Below are 14504 nucleotides of genomic sequence, written 5' to 3'. Positions count from 1 at the left end.
GGAGGGAATGCATATACATCTGGAGGCCATCGGACCAACATATGATCACTCACTCCTCCCTTCGCGAAGACATGGTTACAAGACTGCAGCCGAATGGAATCTTGTGCTGTGATACGAATGATACTATCAATCAAATTTTCTAGAGCTTCAGGCGGAAAAAATGCCATATGGCCCGTTTGTCGGATCGGACGGAAATCAAATTAAACTTTCATCTGAAGCACCTCACGTTGTCGGGAGAAAGCTTAACAGTAAAGCCCACAATGCCGTGTGAGGCCCTCCTAGGTTTCAGACAGTACTCCTGTTGACTTGGCATATGCAAATTGCCTCTACAAATAGGGGTCCGGATTCCTGCCGACCGGCGAATCTACTCAGCAACACAGCGGAATTGCCCATGCCAGGTGGATCTACCCATGGTTGACAATGACTCTGTTGCGAGGGTGTTCGTCTCATCAAAAAGCCTACAGGGATCTCGTGACGGGAAACTATGCCATACCGCCAGATGACTGCGCAAGATGCTGTTGCCATAAGATCCGCCTGGAATCTCTCTTTCCCGATGACTCGTTTCTGCTTGTTCTCAGGTCCGTACCTTACACCAAGGCCCAGTCATTAGGTGCCCGGTCAGCAGGCAGGCTTGTTCAACACCGTCGGCGCTGCGCGCTCGCTTCTTTCGTTTATTTGATTGTATTCACTCTTTGTGTGTGGTCTCTCTTTACTATCGAGTATTACTGGAAACCTTGTCAAGATGAAGGTCCCTGCCACCAGCGTTGCACTCTTTGCCGCGACCGTCGCCGCGCATGGTTTAATCATTAACCCGCCCTCTCGAAAGCTGGGGCCGTCGATGACTCGCCTTTGTGGGCAGACTGCTTTCGACATTGCCAAAGGAGATGTGACCGCCTCGCTCGAGACCGTTGCCCCAAATATCACGGCTGGATGTTAGTGATACTGCAACACGAGATGATGTTGTCATGGAGTAGTTGCTAACATTCATTTCAGGCCCTCTCACTCTTTGCCGCGGACACCAATTCGATGACAACCTGGATAAACTCTCCGTGTTCCGACCTGGCCAGATCGTCCCAATGAAGATCGAACTCAGCATCCTGCATGGTGGCCCGGCGAACGTGTCGATAGTGAAAACGGCCACCAACACTTTGATAGGGCCTCCTCTAATTCTTTTTGACGATTACGGAAACAGGGACTTGCCTGCGCTACCACCCAACAACACAGACTTCGCAGTCACGATGCCCACAAATTTGGCTGACACGGACTGCCGTGTGGCTGGAGACTGTGCTCTACAATGGTTCTGGTCTACGATTGACAATCAGACCTATGTCGGGTGTTCGGATTTCATTCTCTTTGGACATTAGATCTGTCAATGATAGTTCTGTGCTGAGTTTCGTTGTTCAAGTTGAGGATGGACTGAGCAGCACAGCTGGGATTCAACGCCGTCGACTGAATTGCATGTAGTACAAAAACAAACGGCACGCGCCAGCTTTCTGTGCTAAGTATAGTTCGTGGAATCAGCACATTCAGGTGTAGCAGTTATAATCTTCTTGTATATTCAAGTCAATTAAAGAGTCAAGCACGTGCACCTTGATATGTCTTGTGTCTCATCTCTCGTGCATTACCCTCAGAATCTTGTGGGAAAGCAGGATTAAATGCCGTCAACCAATACGGACGTGAACTACTCGTATTGACTAATTACGAATTAATAGGTCGAACTCTCATCACAGAATACAGCCTCTGTCACAGAACTGGCTTTTCAGCAGACTGTAATCTATTCAGACTGTTTTTACTTGCTTGTGCAGGGCGTAGGGCACCTTCGAGCTTTATGCAAAATTCAAGCCGTGCATGTTACCTCGGAGGAAATTCAGGCCGACGTCCTCATCCCAGCGCCGTCAAAAGTCCAACGACACCCCCAGCGAGCGTCAACACAGCCCTCACATAGTTCTGGGAGCCAAACTTGGTCAGCATAGCCTTAACCTTCTCATCCTCCGCATCAGAAGATTTGCGTAGCGTCTGTTCTTGTGGATCGCTGATATCCTTGAACTGGTCAATCCCCTCACCCTTCCCGTCGACAGAGTCTCGAGCACTCCGTTGTCTGAGGTCGCCTTTCTCCTTCTCAGCCGCCTGCGAGCTTGCGATGCTCCGATGACCACCGAGCTCGTTGTTCATCTTTATGAGCTCAAAGTTGTTCGGTATCATGACCAAGCTGGTCCACGGTGCGATGGCAATGTTCAGAGCGGCCGCGGCAAGGTACCCCCTCACTCTCGTATCACGCAGCAGCTGCAATACCGTGCGTGACGCCAGGGAGCCTGGCAGTGATCGGTATGCGAGGACACTAAAGCCAGCCGCGGAGATGATAGCCGCCGTTGGGAAAATGTGTGATCCGCGGCTGAACAGCCAGCGGACCGAGGGCAGCGAGCGCGACGCTGGCTGAGCCCTCAGGATGGGGACATCGAAGAGGGAGAGGGTCGCGATACCACCAGCTGTGAGGAGAGAGACGGATATGCTTGTGGCCTGTAAGGCGCTGTTGATGGTGGACATCTTGGCCAGTTGTAGTCGTCTTCAAGGGCTGAGAATTTCGAGGCGAGTCAATGAGAAAGGCACGCTGTCGTGAATCTCACAGAGCAACTGTCCGATTGAATTCTAAGATGGTCTGGCACAAAGCATGGTAAACTCCCCAGGAATGAGAATGTCCTGATATTTAAATACAGTCAAACTGCAACATTTGAGGCGGCTCTCAGGCCGTAGCTCTAGCGCGCTACGTCGTGGTGCGTCTCAATGAAGTCATTGCCGGAGGAATTCGCGGTGTCTTATACGGCGGACTTTTCAGAGGCCGAGCATATTCCTCCGTCACAGCTAATAATGTATGTTTGGTCCTTCTGACCTAGTTTGAAGAACATTTGTATACCCAGAATTCTCTTTTACACTTTGGTCCTCACCTGGATTGACATCGACCTCGGATGTGACACTATAGTGGAGACTTCAATGGATCAAATCTATCCGTCTTACTCCTGGACGGCCAACGCAAGCGCACCAGCTCATTGGAGCTAACGCCCATTGCGCCTCAGCAATGAGATTGCGCCGCACCACTGGTGAGGGGGTCCTCATCTTTACAACATAGACGGCTGCAAAGAAAACAATGGACGACCTCAAGCAACTCATCACCCCCTCCCTGCTCACCCTCCTCGTCGAGGCGCGCATCCCCTTCCCGCAGACGGGTTCCCTCGACTTTGGGCAAGTCGCGCGGGAGACATTCCTCGAAAGAAACTTCGCCCCGAAAGTGGAGTCCAAGGCATGGCCCGCCCTTATTGCCCTCAGCAAAGCCGGCCTGGACGCGCTCAAGCCCGAAGTCCTCATGGAAAACTTCCTGCCGCCCCCGACAAGCGCGGACTTCCCCCGCCAGTGCCTCGGCCTGCAGCTCCTCCTGGACCAGGCGCCGCGCGCCTTCTGCGCCGGCGTCGACGGGAGGTGGAGGAGCTGCTACTTCGACGTGGTGAGCCAGCGGTTCGCGAGGTCGTGGCTGGCACTGCCCGACGACCAGAGGCCGGACTCGCTGCGCCGCTGGCGCGACGAGCTGGGCGCGTCGTTTGACTACTGGACGTGCGTTCGGTTCTGGCTGGGCGCCCCGTTCGTCCATTCCGAGTCCGCGGAGAACCAAGAGATCGCCGTGGGCTTCACGGACACGACCCGCAGGGCCGTGGAGGGCGAGGCGGGACGAGGTCCTCTCGGACCTCCACGGTTTCCCGAATGTCGTGCGTGCTGGTCCGCCGCAGGGCGAGGGTGTGACGTTGGAGACGTGGTCTTGGTGGTGGATGATGCTCGTGGACATCCATAAGCCAATCATTGATCGGTTTGGAAGGTATCCGTACACGAATGCGGTCAGGGGCCGCGAGAGTACGAAGGAGGAGCTCGACTGGGCCGAGAAGACGGAGCACTTTGCTGAAGTCGGGCCAGAAGTCGTGAAGCAGCTCGAGGAAGATTACAAGGCCGGGATATGGCAGCCGCTGGGTGCCGGCAGGTAGGATGCGATTAGAGGAAGTTTCAAAAGTGGTACATTGCTGGCTGCCAATTGCTTGTCATCTAAATTTTACATGAATCTGCCAAGATGCGCCGTTGCTCTCCAAGCTGACTGACTGAACGTCCTCAAGACGTGTAATCCTTTTGCAACAGCTTCGCAATGGTGTTCAACCTGGACTAGTGTTAGTATTCGTCCGTTTGCTGGTATCACAGACTGGAGACTTACTGGATGTTACTTGTTCCTTCGTAGATAGCACCGATCTTGCTGTCTCTCCAGTACTTCTCCGCCAGCCCCTCTCTTACGAAGCCCATGCCTCCCATCCACTCAATGGCGAGTCCGCTGACCCTGCCGGCCACCTGCGACGCGTACAGCTTCGCCATGGCGGCGTCCCTGACGAAATCCTCGCCAGCCTCCTTCTTGCGGGCGGCATTGTACACCAAGGCCCGCGCGGCTGCAATCTCAGTGTATGACTGTGCGATCTGGTGCTGCATGCCTTGAAACTCGCCGACCAGCTGACCAAATTGTTTCCGGTCGTTCCAGACATACTTGGCGGCGTTCTCCCACGCGCCAAGCGCGAGACCGGTCATCTGCGCCGCGATACCTATCCGGCCTTCGTTCAGGAGACCGATGGCATACTTGTAGCCTTGGCCCACCTCTCCCAGCAGGTTCTCCTTGGGGACCTCGACCTCATCAAAATTGACGACGCACGTGCTGCTGGCCTTGATGCCGAGCTTCTTCTCCTTCTTGGCGATGGAGAAGCCTTTCATCTCTCTCTCGACAATGAAGGCAGTAATTCCCTTGTATCCCTTGCTGGGATCCAGGTTTGCAAACACAATAAAGAAGTTTGCCTCCATGGAGTTGGTGATCCACATCTTTGACCCTGAGATCTTGTATCCGTTTGGTGTCTCGGTGGCCTTTGTCGCCAGTGCGAAAGCATCAGACCCGGACACGGGCTCCGATAGGCAGAAAGAACCGACTGTGTTGGTGGCAAGCTTGGGCAGGAAACGCTTCTGGAGGTCCTTGCTTCCCCACTTGAGGATGGCGGTGTTGACGAGCGTGTTGTGCACGTCGACGAGCACACTGACGGAAGGATCGACGCGCGCAAGCTCCTCAATGGCGAGAATACCGGCCGTGAAGTTCATCCCCGCCCCGCCGTATTCTTCTGGGATTTCGATGCCCATGACGCCCTGTTCAAAGAGCTGCTCTACGATGGCGGGGTCCATCTTCTCGGCCTCGTCCATGTCTCGGACCTTTGGCAGGATCACATCGTTGGCGAACTTGGAGACAGTCTCTTGCATCGCGGTCTCGACCTCGGACAAATGTGTAATCGGCGTGGGTGGGATCTCCGTGATGTCGGACATCAGACGCGGACTGGTAGACAGAGGACGGGCACTACCAAGTCACGATGGTGAGTAAACATGCCGTCGAGGCCGAGCTACACGGATAGGACTCACTTCTGTATACTGGCAAGCCTTTGAACAGGACGTGCTACTCTGGGGGTTGTACGCAGACCGCCCAGTCCCCTCTGGCTTACCCGGACAGCCGGGCGCAACGCTCTCGCGAGAGAAGACATGGTGTGCGGGAGGGATTCTTATGGATGGAGGGCAGATAGCGGAAGCAAGGCTAGGAATTGGATCGCCACGAAGATCACAGGAGTAAGAGTTGCATAGAATGTCTCAATGGTCAGCGGCGGGTTTGAGGAAAAAAAGAGCCAAGTAGGCGACTTGCCAGAGGCCGATGGAGTGAACGGGCACAAGCCGAGGATAACCATCAGGTCGCATCCCGCATTCCAATGCCCACCTAGAGCACACCCCTGCTCCCCCGAGGCACCTGGCCGCAGGGGTGCTGTCGGCCTGGTGCGTCATGGAGACAATTGGGGTCCGGGGAAGAGGCCAAGGGTCATCTTGAACGCGGCATGTGAAGAAAGTGACTAAGCCTAGCAGAACGCTCGGGCCACATCGACTGTCCAAGATTTTGGGCTCATGGGAAACTCCAATGTCATTGCGCGCCAGTGGGCCTCGAGCTGTGATTCCAGGCGCATCTAACCCACGCAGCTTCACCCCCCCCAACAACCATGGCGATGCCAATGCTGAGGCATCTGTTGATGCCATCGCTACGGAGGGCAGTCGCCACTGCAGCTCGTCCTGTGGCGAAATCTGCTTTCCTGAAACCGTCGCCCTTCCGCTCTTTCTCCTCAACACCGGCACAGAACGCGACACTGAACCAAGTTCTCAAGGTGCGATCTGCCCTGTAGCTGGTCCCCTGCCTCCAATCACTACACATACTGACCGTACATCCCAGGGCTGCCGCAAAACCCGCCGAGCCCGCCACGCCGTCTCGCCCGCCCTCGCCGGCGGCCACGACCCGCAGCGCAAGGGCGTGTGCATCAAGGTCGGCATCACGCGGCCCAAGAAGCCCAACTCGGGCGAGCGAAAGACGGCGCGTGTGCGCCTGACCACCGGCAAGACCATCACGGCCTACATCCCGGGCGAGGGCCACAACATCCAGCAGCACAGCGTGGTCCTGGTCCGCGGCGGCAGGGCGCAGGATTGTCCCGGTGTGCGGTACAAGCTGGTCAGGGGCGCGCTGGACCTGGGCGGCGTGACGAACAGGACGAACGCCCGGAGCAAGTACGGTACCAAGAAGCCCAAGAAGGCGAGTCTTGGTTAAGGCTGGGTAGAGGGGCGTGGAGCGAAGAGCTGGGCATCTCTGGCGAGTGGAGGAGGTGTATATTTACATTTTAGACCAGCATGAAATCAGATTCCAATGTCGACACTTTTGTGGAGAAAGATGGCTGAGATGTCATCAGGATAACGGGGCCTGGAGATACGCTTGTTGATCGCAGAATCAAATGGCATACAGTGGCAGGCAACTGAAAGCCAGTGACCAATAAACCACTTGTTTTCCAGGATCATGAAATCCCAGAGAAATGTCACCACACTGGTACACTTGTATGTATATATGTGTGAATTAAAACTCTTCAATTTGTCACCGTGTAGTAACTGGTCTAGGAGACAGAAAGCTTCCCTTCGACACATGATACGCCACAGGTCGTCAATCGTCACTGTTTAACGTCTTCATATTTCCTGTGGCGCTTGTGCCTGCGCTCCGAGTCCACGGGCCTCACACGGAGGCTTCAATGCTCGTGATTGTGGACCTCATAACTATGGATGCAATCCCGTTCACGATAAAAAAAACCGCATCGCCCAAATCCGGCCTGCCAAGTCCCGACCCAGACGCCTCCGAGATTCTTTGATCCCTCCAGAAGTATGATCGACCCATAGCTTTTGGAAGAAAAAGGTTTGAACTACGAGAAAATGTAGAAATACATGAATTGGAGAATTGCCAAATGGTTTGTTTAGTCTTGCTGGCTTTCCCACCTCTGGTTTGTCTATACCGTTGATATCGAAGTACCTCGATGTGCCTGCAGATTTGGATTAGCGTGGCCCTGAATACCTTGAGCGAAGACAACGTACATGAGTATCCTTTCCAGTCAAAGTTGTCCTTTGGGTTGCAGTGGCACTTCAGATCTTGACGGTGCTTCTCGCCTGTCGGGCAGTGCGTAAATGGGACGTGGTAGTATGCGATGTCATTAAAGAAATGGATCTGATCTTTCGGCAGCATGAGTCCGGCGGCGATGGAGTGAACAGGTGCATCGCCCCATCGCTCGTAAAAGAACCCGCCGTCCTGATCCAAAGACTCGAAGAAGTCGATATACGCCTGTGAACGCAACCAGTTCAAGTCGCCAACCTCGAAATTGGACCACTGGTCAATGTTAGTGAAGTGCTGGAGATCCGGGTTGCTAGGGAACCTACAAAGTGGCAATGGTTGTAGTTCTCGCCGTTGTCGTCGCTGAGAAAGCCCATAGAGTTGTCCTTTGCAATATGCTCTGGGTGGTTTTTGATGAACTTCTTGACGCTGTCCCAAAGAGTCGGGATGGTCTCGACATATTCGTAGAGACTGAGCACGAAGCTGTACTTCTTGCCCTGCTCCTTCATCAGCCGGAAGGGGTCGTAGTGAATGTCGCAGAAGATCTCAACACTGGGCTCAACGCGCCAGTAGTAATCGTAGTTCATCATGAGCGGCTGGCGGAAAAAGAAGCCGGACTCGAATCTGCACATGTGGCGATAGCTGATAGAATCTCCGTAGATGATCTTGCGCTCCCTCATGTCCTCGCGGACCTGCTTAGCCCTTTCCTGATCAATATGAGGAGGGAAAGACCAGTGCTCCTCGGCAATCTCGCCATAGTGCGTTGTTCCTGAGACCAGAGACGTGGTCACCTTCTTGAAAGTCGAGTCGAATGGCTTGTCGTTGAGGAAGACCCAGTCGTAGTTGTAGCGGCGGTTGAAGCGGTCCTCGATCTGTCGGATCGAGCGTGCAATGTCCCAAACGTCCGAGTTACGAGCCAGGGTCACGAAAGTCGCATTCATGCGCGGGCCGGGCGCAGTGCTTGCCAGATCCTCCCATTGCGGCGACCCAGGCTGGGTGATCAGTGGGCTTGTTCCCAGGTCTTCATTCTTTGCGCCGTTCTTGGGGGTGGTAGGCTGTGTGTTTCCGCCATTCGATTTGCTGGCATCTGTTTGGCCATAGGAAAACCCAGGGCTTGTGATGGAGCCTCGGTAGGAAGTCTGAGCGATGTAGAGAAGTATGATTATCTGGCGCAGTGTTAATACAGCCTGGCGTTGCTGCGCACATTGTACAAATGTCGCACGTGGGCAGTCGAGCATGCGGTGGACGGGGAGTGGGCTTTGCGAGAACATACAAAGACGGTGGGTAGTGCGTATCGCAGAATCCGTACGCCGCCAGCCATGTTGAAGACTAGAAGAGGTTGTACGATGGGAAAGGAGAGTCGGTAGTCGCCAGGGTCAATGAGGGCTGGGAGTGTGAGCCTTTCAAAGGGTCGGCCGCTTTTGCTGGTCGAGTGTCGTGGCTCGATCGGCAGCAAGAGATCGCAATTCGGGCTCAGCCTAGCATCCTCCGCCTACGGTCCGCGCCAACTCGGCACTGTCAGGTGAGACGGGAAGGAAAGAGATCGGCTGCTGCAAAGTGGAAGCCGGCGGCAGGATGTTGGCGACCGTAGAACAATCGATAGGATGGAAGAAGCGAAAACAAGCGTTTGTCGAGAAGTGCGAATGGACGGAGGCCAGTTAAGTCGTCGTGCTTTCAAGTGCACCACCCTCCTGTCTGAGTCTAGATGCCGCGTCAGTTTGTCCTACCCCTGCACTTGACGCTAATTTAGTGGCCAGGGACCATCGGACTCCCTAACACAGAGCCTGCGCCGATCTGCCGTTTATCAGTTAGAGTGGCATCGATAAGTGACTCTGCCCGTCAAGCACCCAAGACCCAAGCCACCCAGGCCTGAGCCGATTCATGCCCCCTATTCCTTTGCCCTCCTGTTTTCGTTGTCGCAAACGTAGTATCTATTCTAGCTGCCGCAAGTGCCCCTCGAGATCTGCATTACAGCAGTCTTCACCTGCTTAGGTCCTCCAGCATTCGCTGCGGCATCCGTCGTTGTGGCGGCTAACTGACTCTTGAGCAAGTGTCTCCAGTAGAGAGGCCCCGGAGGGGCCGGCCAGAACACAGCTGGGAGGACCCTGAGATAGGTAGGCTATCCCAAGGTTGCCCAGTCAGGCCCCATTGTCACGGTCTGCTAGCATCGCATCGCCGGCACTCATTTGTCAATCTGTCAACACGCAGGTGATGTGCGACAATCTCTTAATTTGCTTCCCGCCCACAAGTCCACATGGTGTTTCGCTTTTGCCCGATCCATTGGGTCTGCTCTGACACCTGTTCGTATGCCGCCCAGCCTCATTCTCACGGTCATGGATAACGTCAGTCGCACGTATGCCGTCAACCGTTACGGTTTACCTGTGCCAGAGCCTGCACCGGACAGCAGTAGCAAGCAGCTACTGAGGTAGTTTTGAGATGGCCTGGGTGTGCCTATGTCCAGTGAAAACTACCCCAGTGTACCTGGCTAGTCTCGAGAATCTCGTATTACTGCCTACTGCCGGATCCAGCCATTTCAAACAGCCCGTCAATGACACAAAGCTTGCCTTTCGTATTACCGCGGGCCTAATCCCGTTACGGCCGCTGTCCTGAATCCTCATCAAGTACGGTGTCACGGTATATTGTTTTTTAACTGGGCGCCGGCCACAAAGTTCCCCGGCTGCCCGGGTGGCATACTGTCATAAGCTAGATTAATTGCCCGTCTGTGTTCGCATTACCACAAGAAACTTGTTTGATGGCCCATATCGCAATGGTAAAGACACCTGCAACATATGGCCAGGTTTCCAAAGACAGAAAGTTGTAGACGATTGAACTGTACTCGTCCACATCCTATGCAGGAGCCTGTGTCGTGGAAGACTGCCAAGACAGTATGCCTGCTGTTATCAGAGCAAGGAAAGAACTGATGCAATTGAACTATAACAATGCCTCGATGGCTGGCAGCTGGACAGCCCACCCTCGAGGCTACTATTACCCAATAGCCCGGTACCTAGGCGCTGTACTTGTAGGTACGTATGGACCTCGGGTGCCGGAAGCCACAGCGCCGACAATGGCCCGTGCAGCTGCACTAGTCCTGGAGCTCTCCTCGTCAATTGTCGCATCACCACCGTGTGTTGTGCATCGTGACAGGCGTCATCCTCCCACCACCGCCCAACCATCCTTACCACGTCGACCTCGTCGCTTGTTTTGATCTTGGGGCTGCCTGGCTCCTCTCGCCTACCTGCTGCTTCCTGACTGTCCACACATACTTATTCTTGGGAAACAGGGCCACACTGTCCTGCTTCTTGACCCCATTTGGACCGGCTAGGCCAAGATCCTGTCTTGCTGCAATCCTGCCCACCTGTGTCTCGAGATGATCATGATAGAGCCGACCATTGGAGACACACCATACCCTTACTTTCTCTAGGTGTGAGTACTTACCCAGCTCCGTTCCATGACTGAAGCGCTTGCGCAAGTCCTCACTTCCAACGCCGTCAGCCGCATCATTTCGGCCTTTATTTGTTCACCCCTCCCTTGCCCACCTTCCACCACAGACCCACTTGGGCCTCACCAGACGGTTCAAAGCTGCCTGCCTATGGCAAGCTTAGGACTGCTGGTTTCCGCCCACCTCACAACAGCTTTGGCCTCGATTCCTGACGCCGGAGCTCCATCTGGTCTTCCCGCGCCATCAGAAAGCTGGTCTTACCCCACTGCCCAAACCCAGACTCCACGCTCTTCACTTCACTAACTATCCTACAACGTTGCTCTTTTTGTATCATCCTTACCCAGTTGCCCAGCTTGCGACATGCAACGGGCGGGTTGTGTTTCCTCAGCATTCCCTTTCTGACTGACAAGTTTTCAGCCCCGTATCCGCTTCTCGACCCCTCTGAGACTCGAGACTAAATACCTGCAAAATGTCATTCTTTGGTTTTGATCCCACGGGACATAACAAAGCCGCACCTGGCTTCTCTCAGGCGCACGATCCTTTCGCCGGACTCTCTGGTCACCACGAAGGTGACGGAGACGCTGTCGATTTCGAAGACACTTACGATGGCCTGGGCGACCAGCTCGATGAAACCGGCGATGACTTCAACGATGATACCTTCGGAGGCGACGCCGGTGCAGGAGGTGGGGCGGTTGGCAAGGATTTCGATTTCTTTGGTCGGACCGCTCAGGTAGCCAACGCCATCGAGGAAGAGCACATGCTCTATACCCGCAACAATGCGACTGCTGCAGCCCCACCCGCTCATACAAACCCTCAGTATGCACCATCTTACAACAACTACGCGCAGCCTTCTTACCGGCCTGCACGTACGGGATATGAGAAATACGATGCGCCGGACTCGAGCATGGATCTCCAAGTCGACCCTACCCTGTGGGGTGTAGCTCCTGCTGAGCAGCCTGCCCCTGCCGCTCCAGCTCAGCCCTCCCCAGCGCCCGCGCCAGCATCTGGCCGTAAGGTCATGAGCCTGGAGGAGGTCGAGGCTGCGATGAGAGCTGAAGCCCAAGCGAGGAAGCAAGCCCAGGTCGATGCCGCCGCAGCAGCTCAGGCTACCTTCCAGCAACCGGCTTCGCAGCAGCAGCAACATGTGCCCCAAGTTCCGGGTGGTTTTGACCAAGCTGACTTCTACGGTGGATCTAAACGTGCTGGACAACCTCCTATTTCAACTGACGCTCAGCGTCCCAACGAGGCGGCACAATTTCATTCGCATGGCCAACCAGTGCAGATACTCCAGCGCCCTCGTTCGAAGCCCCAGCAACCACAGCCTACCGTGCCAGCTTCTTCAAGCCCCATGGTTCAGCAGCGGCAGCCGGCACCCCAGCCTACCCAGATTCTGCAGAATCCAAACCGCTTGTCCGGCGACGCTACTCGGGCGGGAGCACCGTCCTACCCGTCTCATGCTACACACCAGTCACAAGGGTCTATTGGTCGCCAGCCGCCAATAATTACCCATCCTTCGCAACTGGCCCAGCTCTCGGAGGACGAAAAGGCGGCCTATCTCGAGCAGGAGGCACGCCGAGCCAAGCGCAACCACAAGATCTACCTATTGTCTCGCGATAACGGTATCATGACCCCGCACGACAAGAACTTCATCACACGCATACAGCTCCAACAGCTTGTTGCTGCTACGGGCAACCCGTCCGACAACGGTACCGATGAGGCTCTCGCGGAAGATTTCTACTACCAAGTTCACAACCAGATCCGCGGTGGCCAACGCCAGAACCCCAGCCAGCCTCTGAGCAACTTCGCGCAGACGTATTTGTATCAGACGGGCAACCGTCAAGGCGGTCACCGACGTCACCGTGGTGGACCGGAAAACCACATGCAGCGCATGGAGCAGCAAGTTCAGCGGGCTGTAGAGGCGGCCAAGAACAAGCCCAAGAACTCGCAACTGGTGATCGAGGGCAGTCTAGGCAAGATCTCTTTCAGCAACGCCAAGACCCCAAAGCCTTTGCTCAACATCAAGCGTACCGAGAGTGGCGGCGATGTTCATCGTCAGGGCACACCACACAAAACCCACCCCGCTGGTTCAATTCTTAACAGGAAGAACTTGCTCGCAGACATTGAGAAGGTCTACAACACTCTAATGAAGCTCGAGGATCACGGGCGCAAGATGCCGCCTCCAGCGACGAGCGAGAATGATTCGGAGCTCGTTCAGAAGTTCGCTGAGTGGGAGCAAACAACACAGCAGCTCAACCAGCAGCTTTGGCGAGAGCTCAAGATCCATGAACCCGTACCCGCAGGGGCCTTCGTTCATCCTTTTATCGCAATGCTCGAGACTGCGAAGGGCAAGAAGGCCATTCCACGTGTCTTTCGCCATGTGAACTTTGAGCAGCGCACGACGATTCTCACATTGATCGTCGTCAATCTCGACAAGCTTGACGTCGTCCGGAGGGGCTCGGTTACCGATGGTCACATTAACCTCGATGCCAAGTTGCGTGAAGACATCGAGCTCTTCAGCGTGGCAGTACATAACACGCTCTTCATGTTCATGGGTGAGCTCGAATTGAACATCATCACCGGCATTCTCGGTCTGCTCTGTTCCGAGGTCAATGTGGACCTTGTTGCCAGAACCCGCGTTGGCGCCGGTTTCTTGACCATGATTCTGAGCCGCGCCGAGATTATGATCCAGCAGCAGGGAGGCAAAGACGCCATCCGGACCCAAGATGGGGGTGCATGGTATGTAATGACTCACACCCGACCGCACGCAATATACTGATCACTTCTGTACAGGGAGCGGAATTACGCAAATCTTTTTAACATCTTGGAGCCCACTCTTCCATACATGTTCCCTGGCACACCTGTGTCCGGCGAGGATGCCTACGTGTGGCAGCTTCTCGCAGCCCTGGGCATAGGTGCCAATGCTGATCAGCAGCAGCGGTTGGTTGTAGGAGTCAAGGACCGCGTGCTTGGGACCGTCGAGGTTGCCAAGACTCTGCCTCAGGATCTGGCAGTGCAGCGCCTCAACAACGTGAACTTGTTCATGCAGGCCATCGGTCTCGATGTGTCATTGCTGGGTTGATCTACACAGCCTACGACTGGGCTCGATGTCTACGCCCCTCAGCAACGTGCACGTGGGGCTCTATCAGGTCCGAAGAAAGACAAGCGGGATGAAAATTCTTGGAAGGGCAAAGTAGCGACATTTACGAACCGCAGCCATGGGCTACAAACTGAAATCAATGACGCAAGGTGGACAACTGTCTCGAGGATTGTGGTTTCAGGTGGCATCGAATCACAGGAAACGGATTTCTGAGCGACAGGCACGGGAGGCTTGTACAATCCGTGGAGACCAGCACTCTTAAGAGAAAGAGTTGGGAGACTTGTCTCATTCACAGCATTGAGGGAAGTTTAATGTCGGGGGGGTCTTGAGCCTGTTCGATAAATTGAGCCGATCACTGTTGATCAGCGAACCATAGTATCCATGGAATGGAAATACAACATGCATATATGCATTCAGTACCTTGCAGCGCACCAATGCCCTTCTCATCCGTGATGGGT

The 14504-nt window shown here is 54.8% G+C and overlaps 7 protein-coding genes across 7 annotated transcripts; 4 read left to right on the top strand and 3 right to left on the bottom strand.

The window, feature by feature from the left end:
* Positions 1 to 742: 742 nt before the first annotated feature.
* INS49_000212 (uncharacterized protein) lies at positions 743 to 1364 on the top strand (the record flags this gene model as incomplete). Its single annotated transcript, XM_043161050.1, has 2 exons — positions 743 to 932; positions 994 to 1364. 2 exons carry the CDS (start codon positions 743 to 745, stop codon positions 1362 to 1364), a joined length of 561 nt encoding a protein of 186 aa, XP_043029556.1.
* A 517-nt stretch (positions 1365 to 1881) lies between these two features.
* Positions 1882 to 2544, bottom strand: INS49_000211 (uncharacterized protein; the record flags this gene model as incomplete). The annotated part of the gene is made up of 1 exon (XM_043161049.1): positions 1882 to 2544. The coding sequence occupies one exon, from the start codon at positions 2542 to 2544 to the stop codon at positions 1882 to 1884; it is 663 nt and encodes a 220-aa protein (XP_043029555.1).
* A 598-nt stretch (positions 2545 to 3142) lies between these two features.
* Positions 3143 to 4025, top strand: INS49_000210 (uncharacterized protein; the record flags this gene model as incomplete). The annotated part of the gene is made up of 2 exons (XM_043161048.1): positions 3143 to 3700; positions 3777 to 4025. 2 exons carry the CDS (start codon positions 3143 to 3145, stop codon positions 4023 to 4025), a joined length of 807 nt encoding a protein of 268 aa, XP_043029554.1.
* Positions 4026 to 4146: 121 nt separating this feature from the next.
* INS49_000209 (uncharacterized protein) lies at positions 4147 to 5382 on the bottom strand (the record flags this gene model as incomplete). The annotated part of the gene is made up of 2 exons (XM_043161047.1): positions 4147 to 4192; positions 4247 to 5382. 2 exons carry the CDS (start codon positions 5380 to 5382, stop codon positions 4147 to 4149), a joined length of 1182 nt encoding a protein of 393 aa, XP_043029553.1.
* A 713-nt stretch (positions 5383 to 6095) lies between these two features.
* INS49_000208 (uncharacterized protein) lies at positions 6096 to 6691 on the top strand (the record flags this gene model as incomplete). Its single annotated transcript, XM_043161046.1, has 2 exons — positions 6096 to 6257; positions 6323 to 6691. The coding sequence occupies 2 exons, from the start codon at positions 6096 to 6098 to the stop codon at positions 6689 to 6691; spliced, it is 531 nt and encodes a 176-aa protein (XP_043029552.1).
* Positions 6692 to 6761: 70 nt separating this feature from the next.
* INS49_000207 (uncharacterized protein) lies at positions 6762 to 8831 on the bottom strand (the record flags this gene model as incomplete). The annotated part of the gene is made up of 5 exons (XM_043161045.1): positions 6762 to 6815; positions 7402 to 7445; positions 7498 to 7786; positions 7837 to 8676; positions 8784 to 8831. 5 exons carry the CDS (start codon positions 8829 to 8831, stop codon positions 6762 to 6764), a joined length of 1275 nt encoding a protein of 424 aa, XP_043029551.1.
* A 2587-nt stretch (positions 8832 to 11418) lies between these two features.
* On the top strand, positions 11419 to 14028 carry INS49_000206 (uncharacterized protein; the record flags this gene model as incomplete). Its single annotated transcript, XM_043161044.1, has 2 exons — positions 11419 to 13685; positions 13740 to 14028. 2 exons carry the CDS (start codon positions 11419 to 11421, stop codon positions 14026 to 14028), a joined length of 2556 nt encoding a protein of 851 aa, XP_043029550.1.
* Between the last annotated feature and the right edge of the window lie 476 nt (positions 14029 to 14504).

The sequence above is a fragment of the Diaporthe citri genome (assembly GCF_014595645.1).
Source record: "Diaporthe citri strain NFHF-8-4 chromosome Unknown scaffold_1, whole genome shotgun sequence".
Classification (NCBI taxonomy): domain Eukaryota; kingdom Fungi; phylum Ascomycota; class Sordariomycetes; order Diaporthales; family Diaporthaceae; genus Diaporthe; species Diaporthe citri.
Note: the sequence above shows the minus strand (reverse complement) of the source record. Positions and strands in the feature narration are given on the sequence as shown.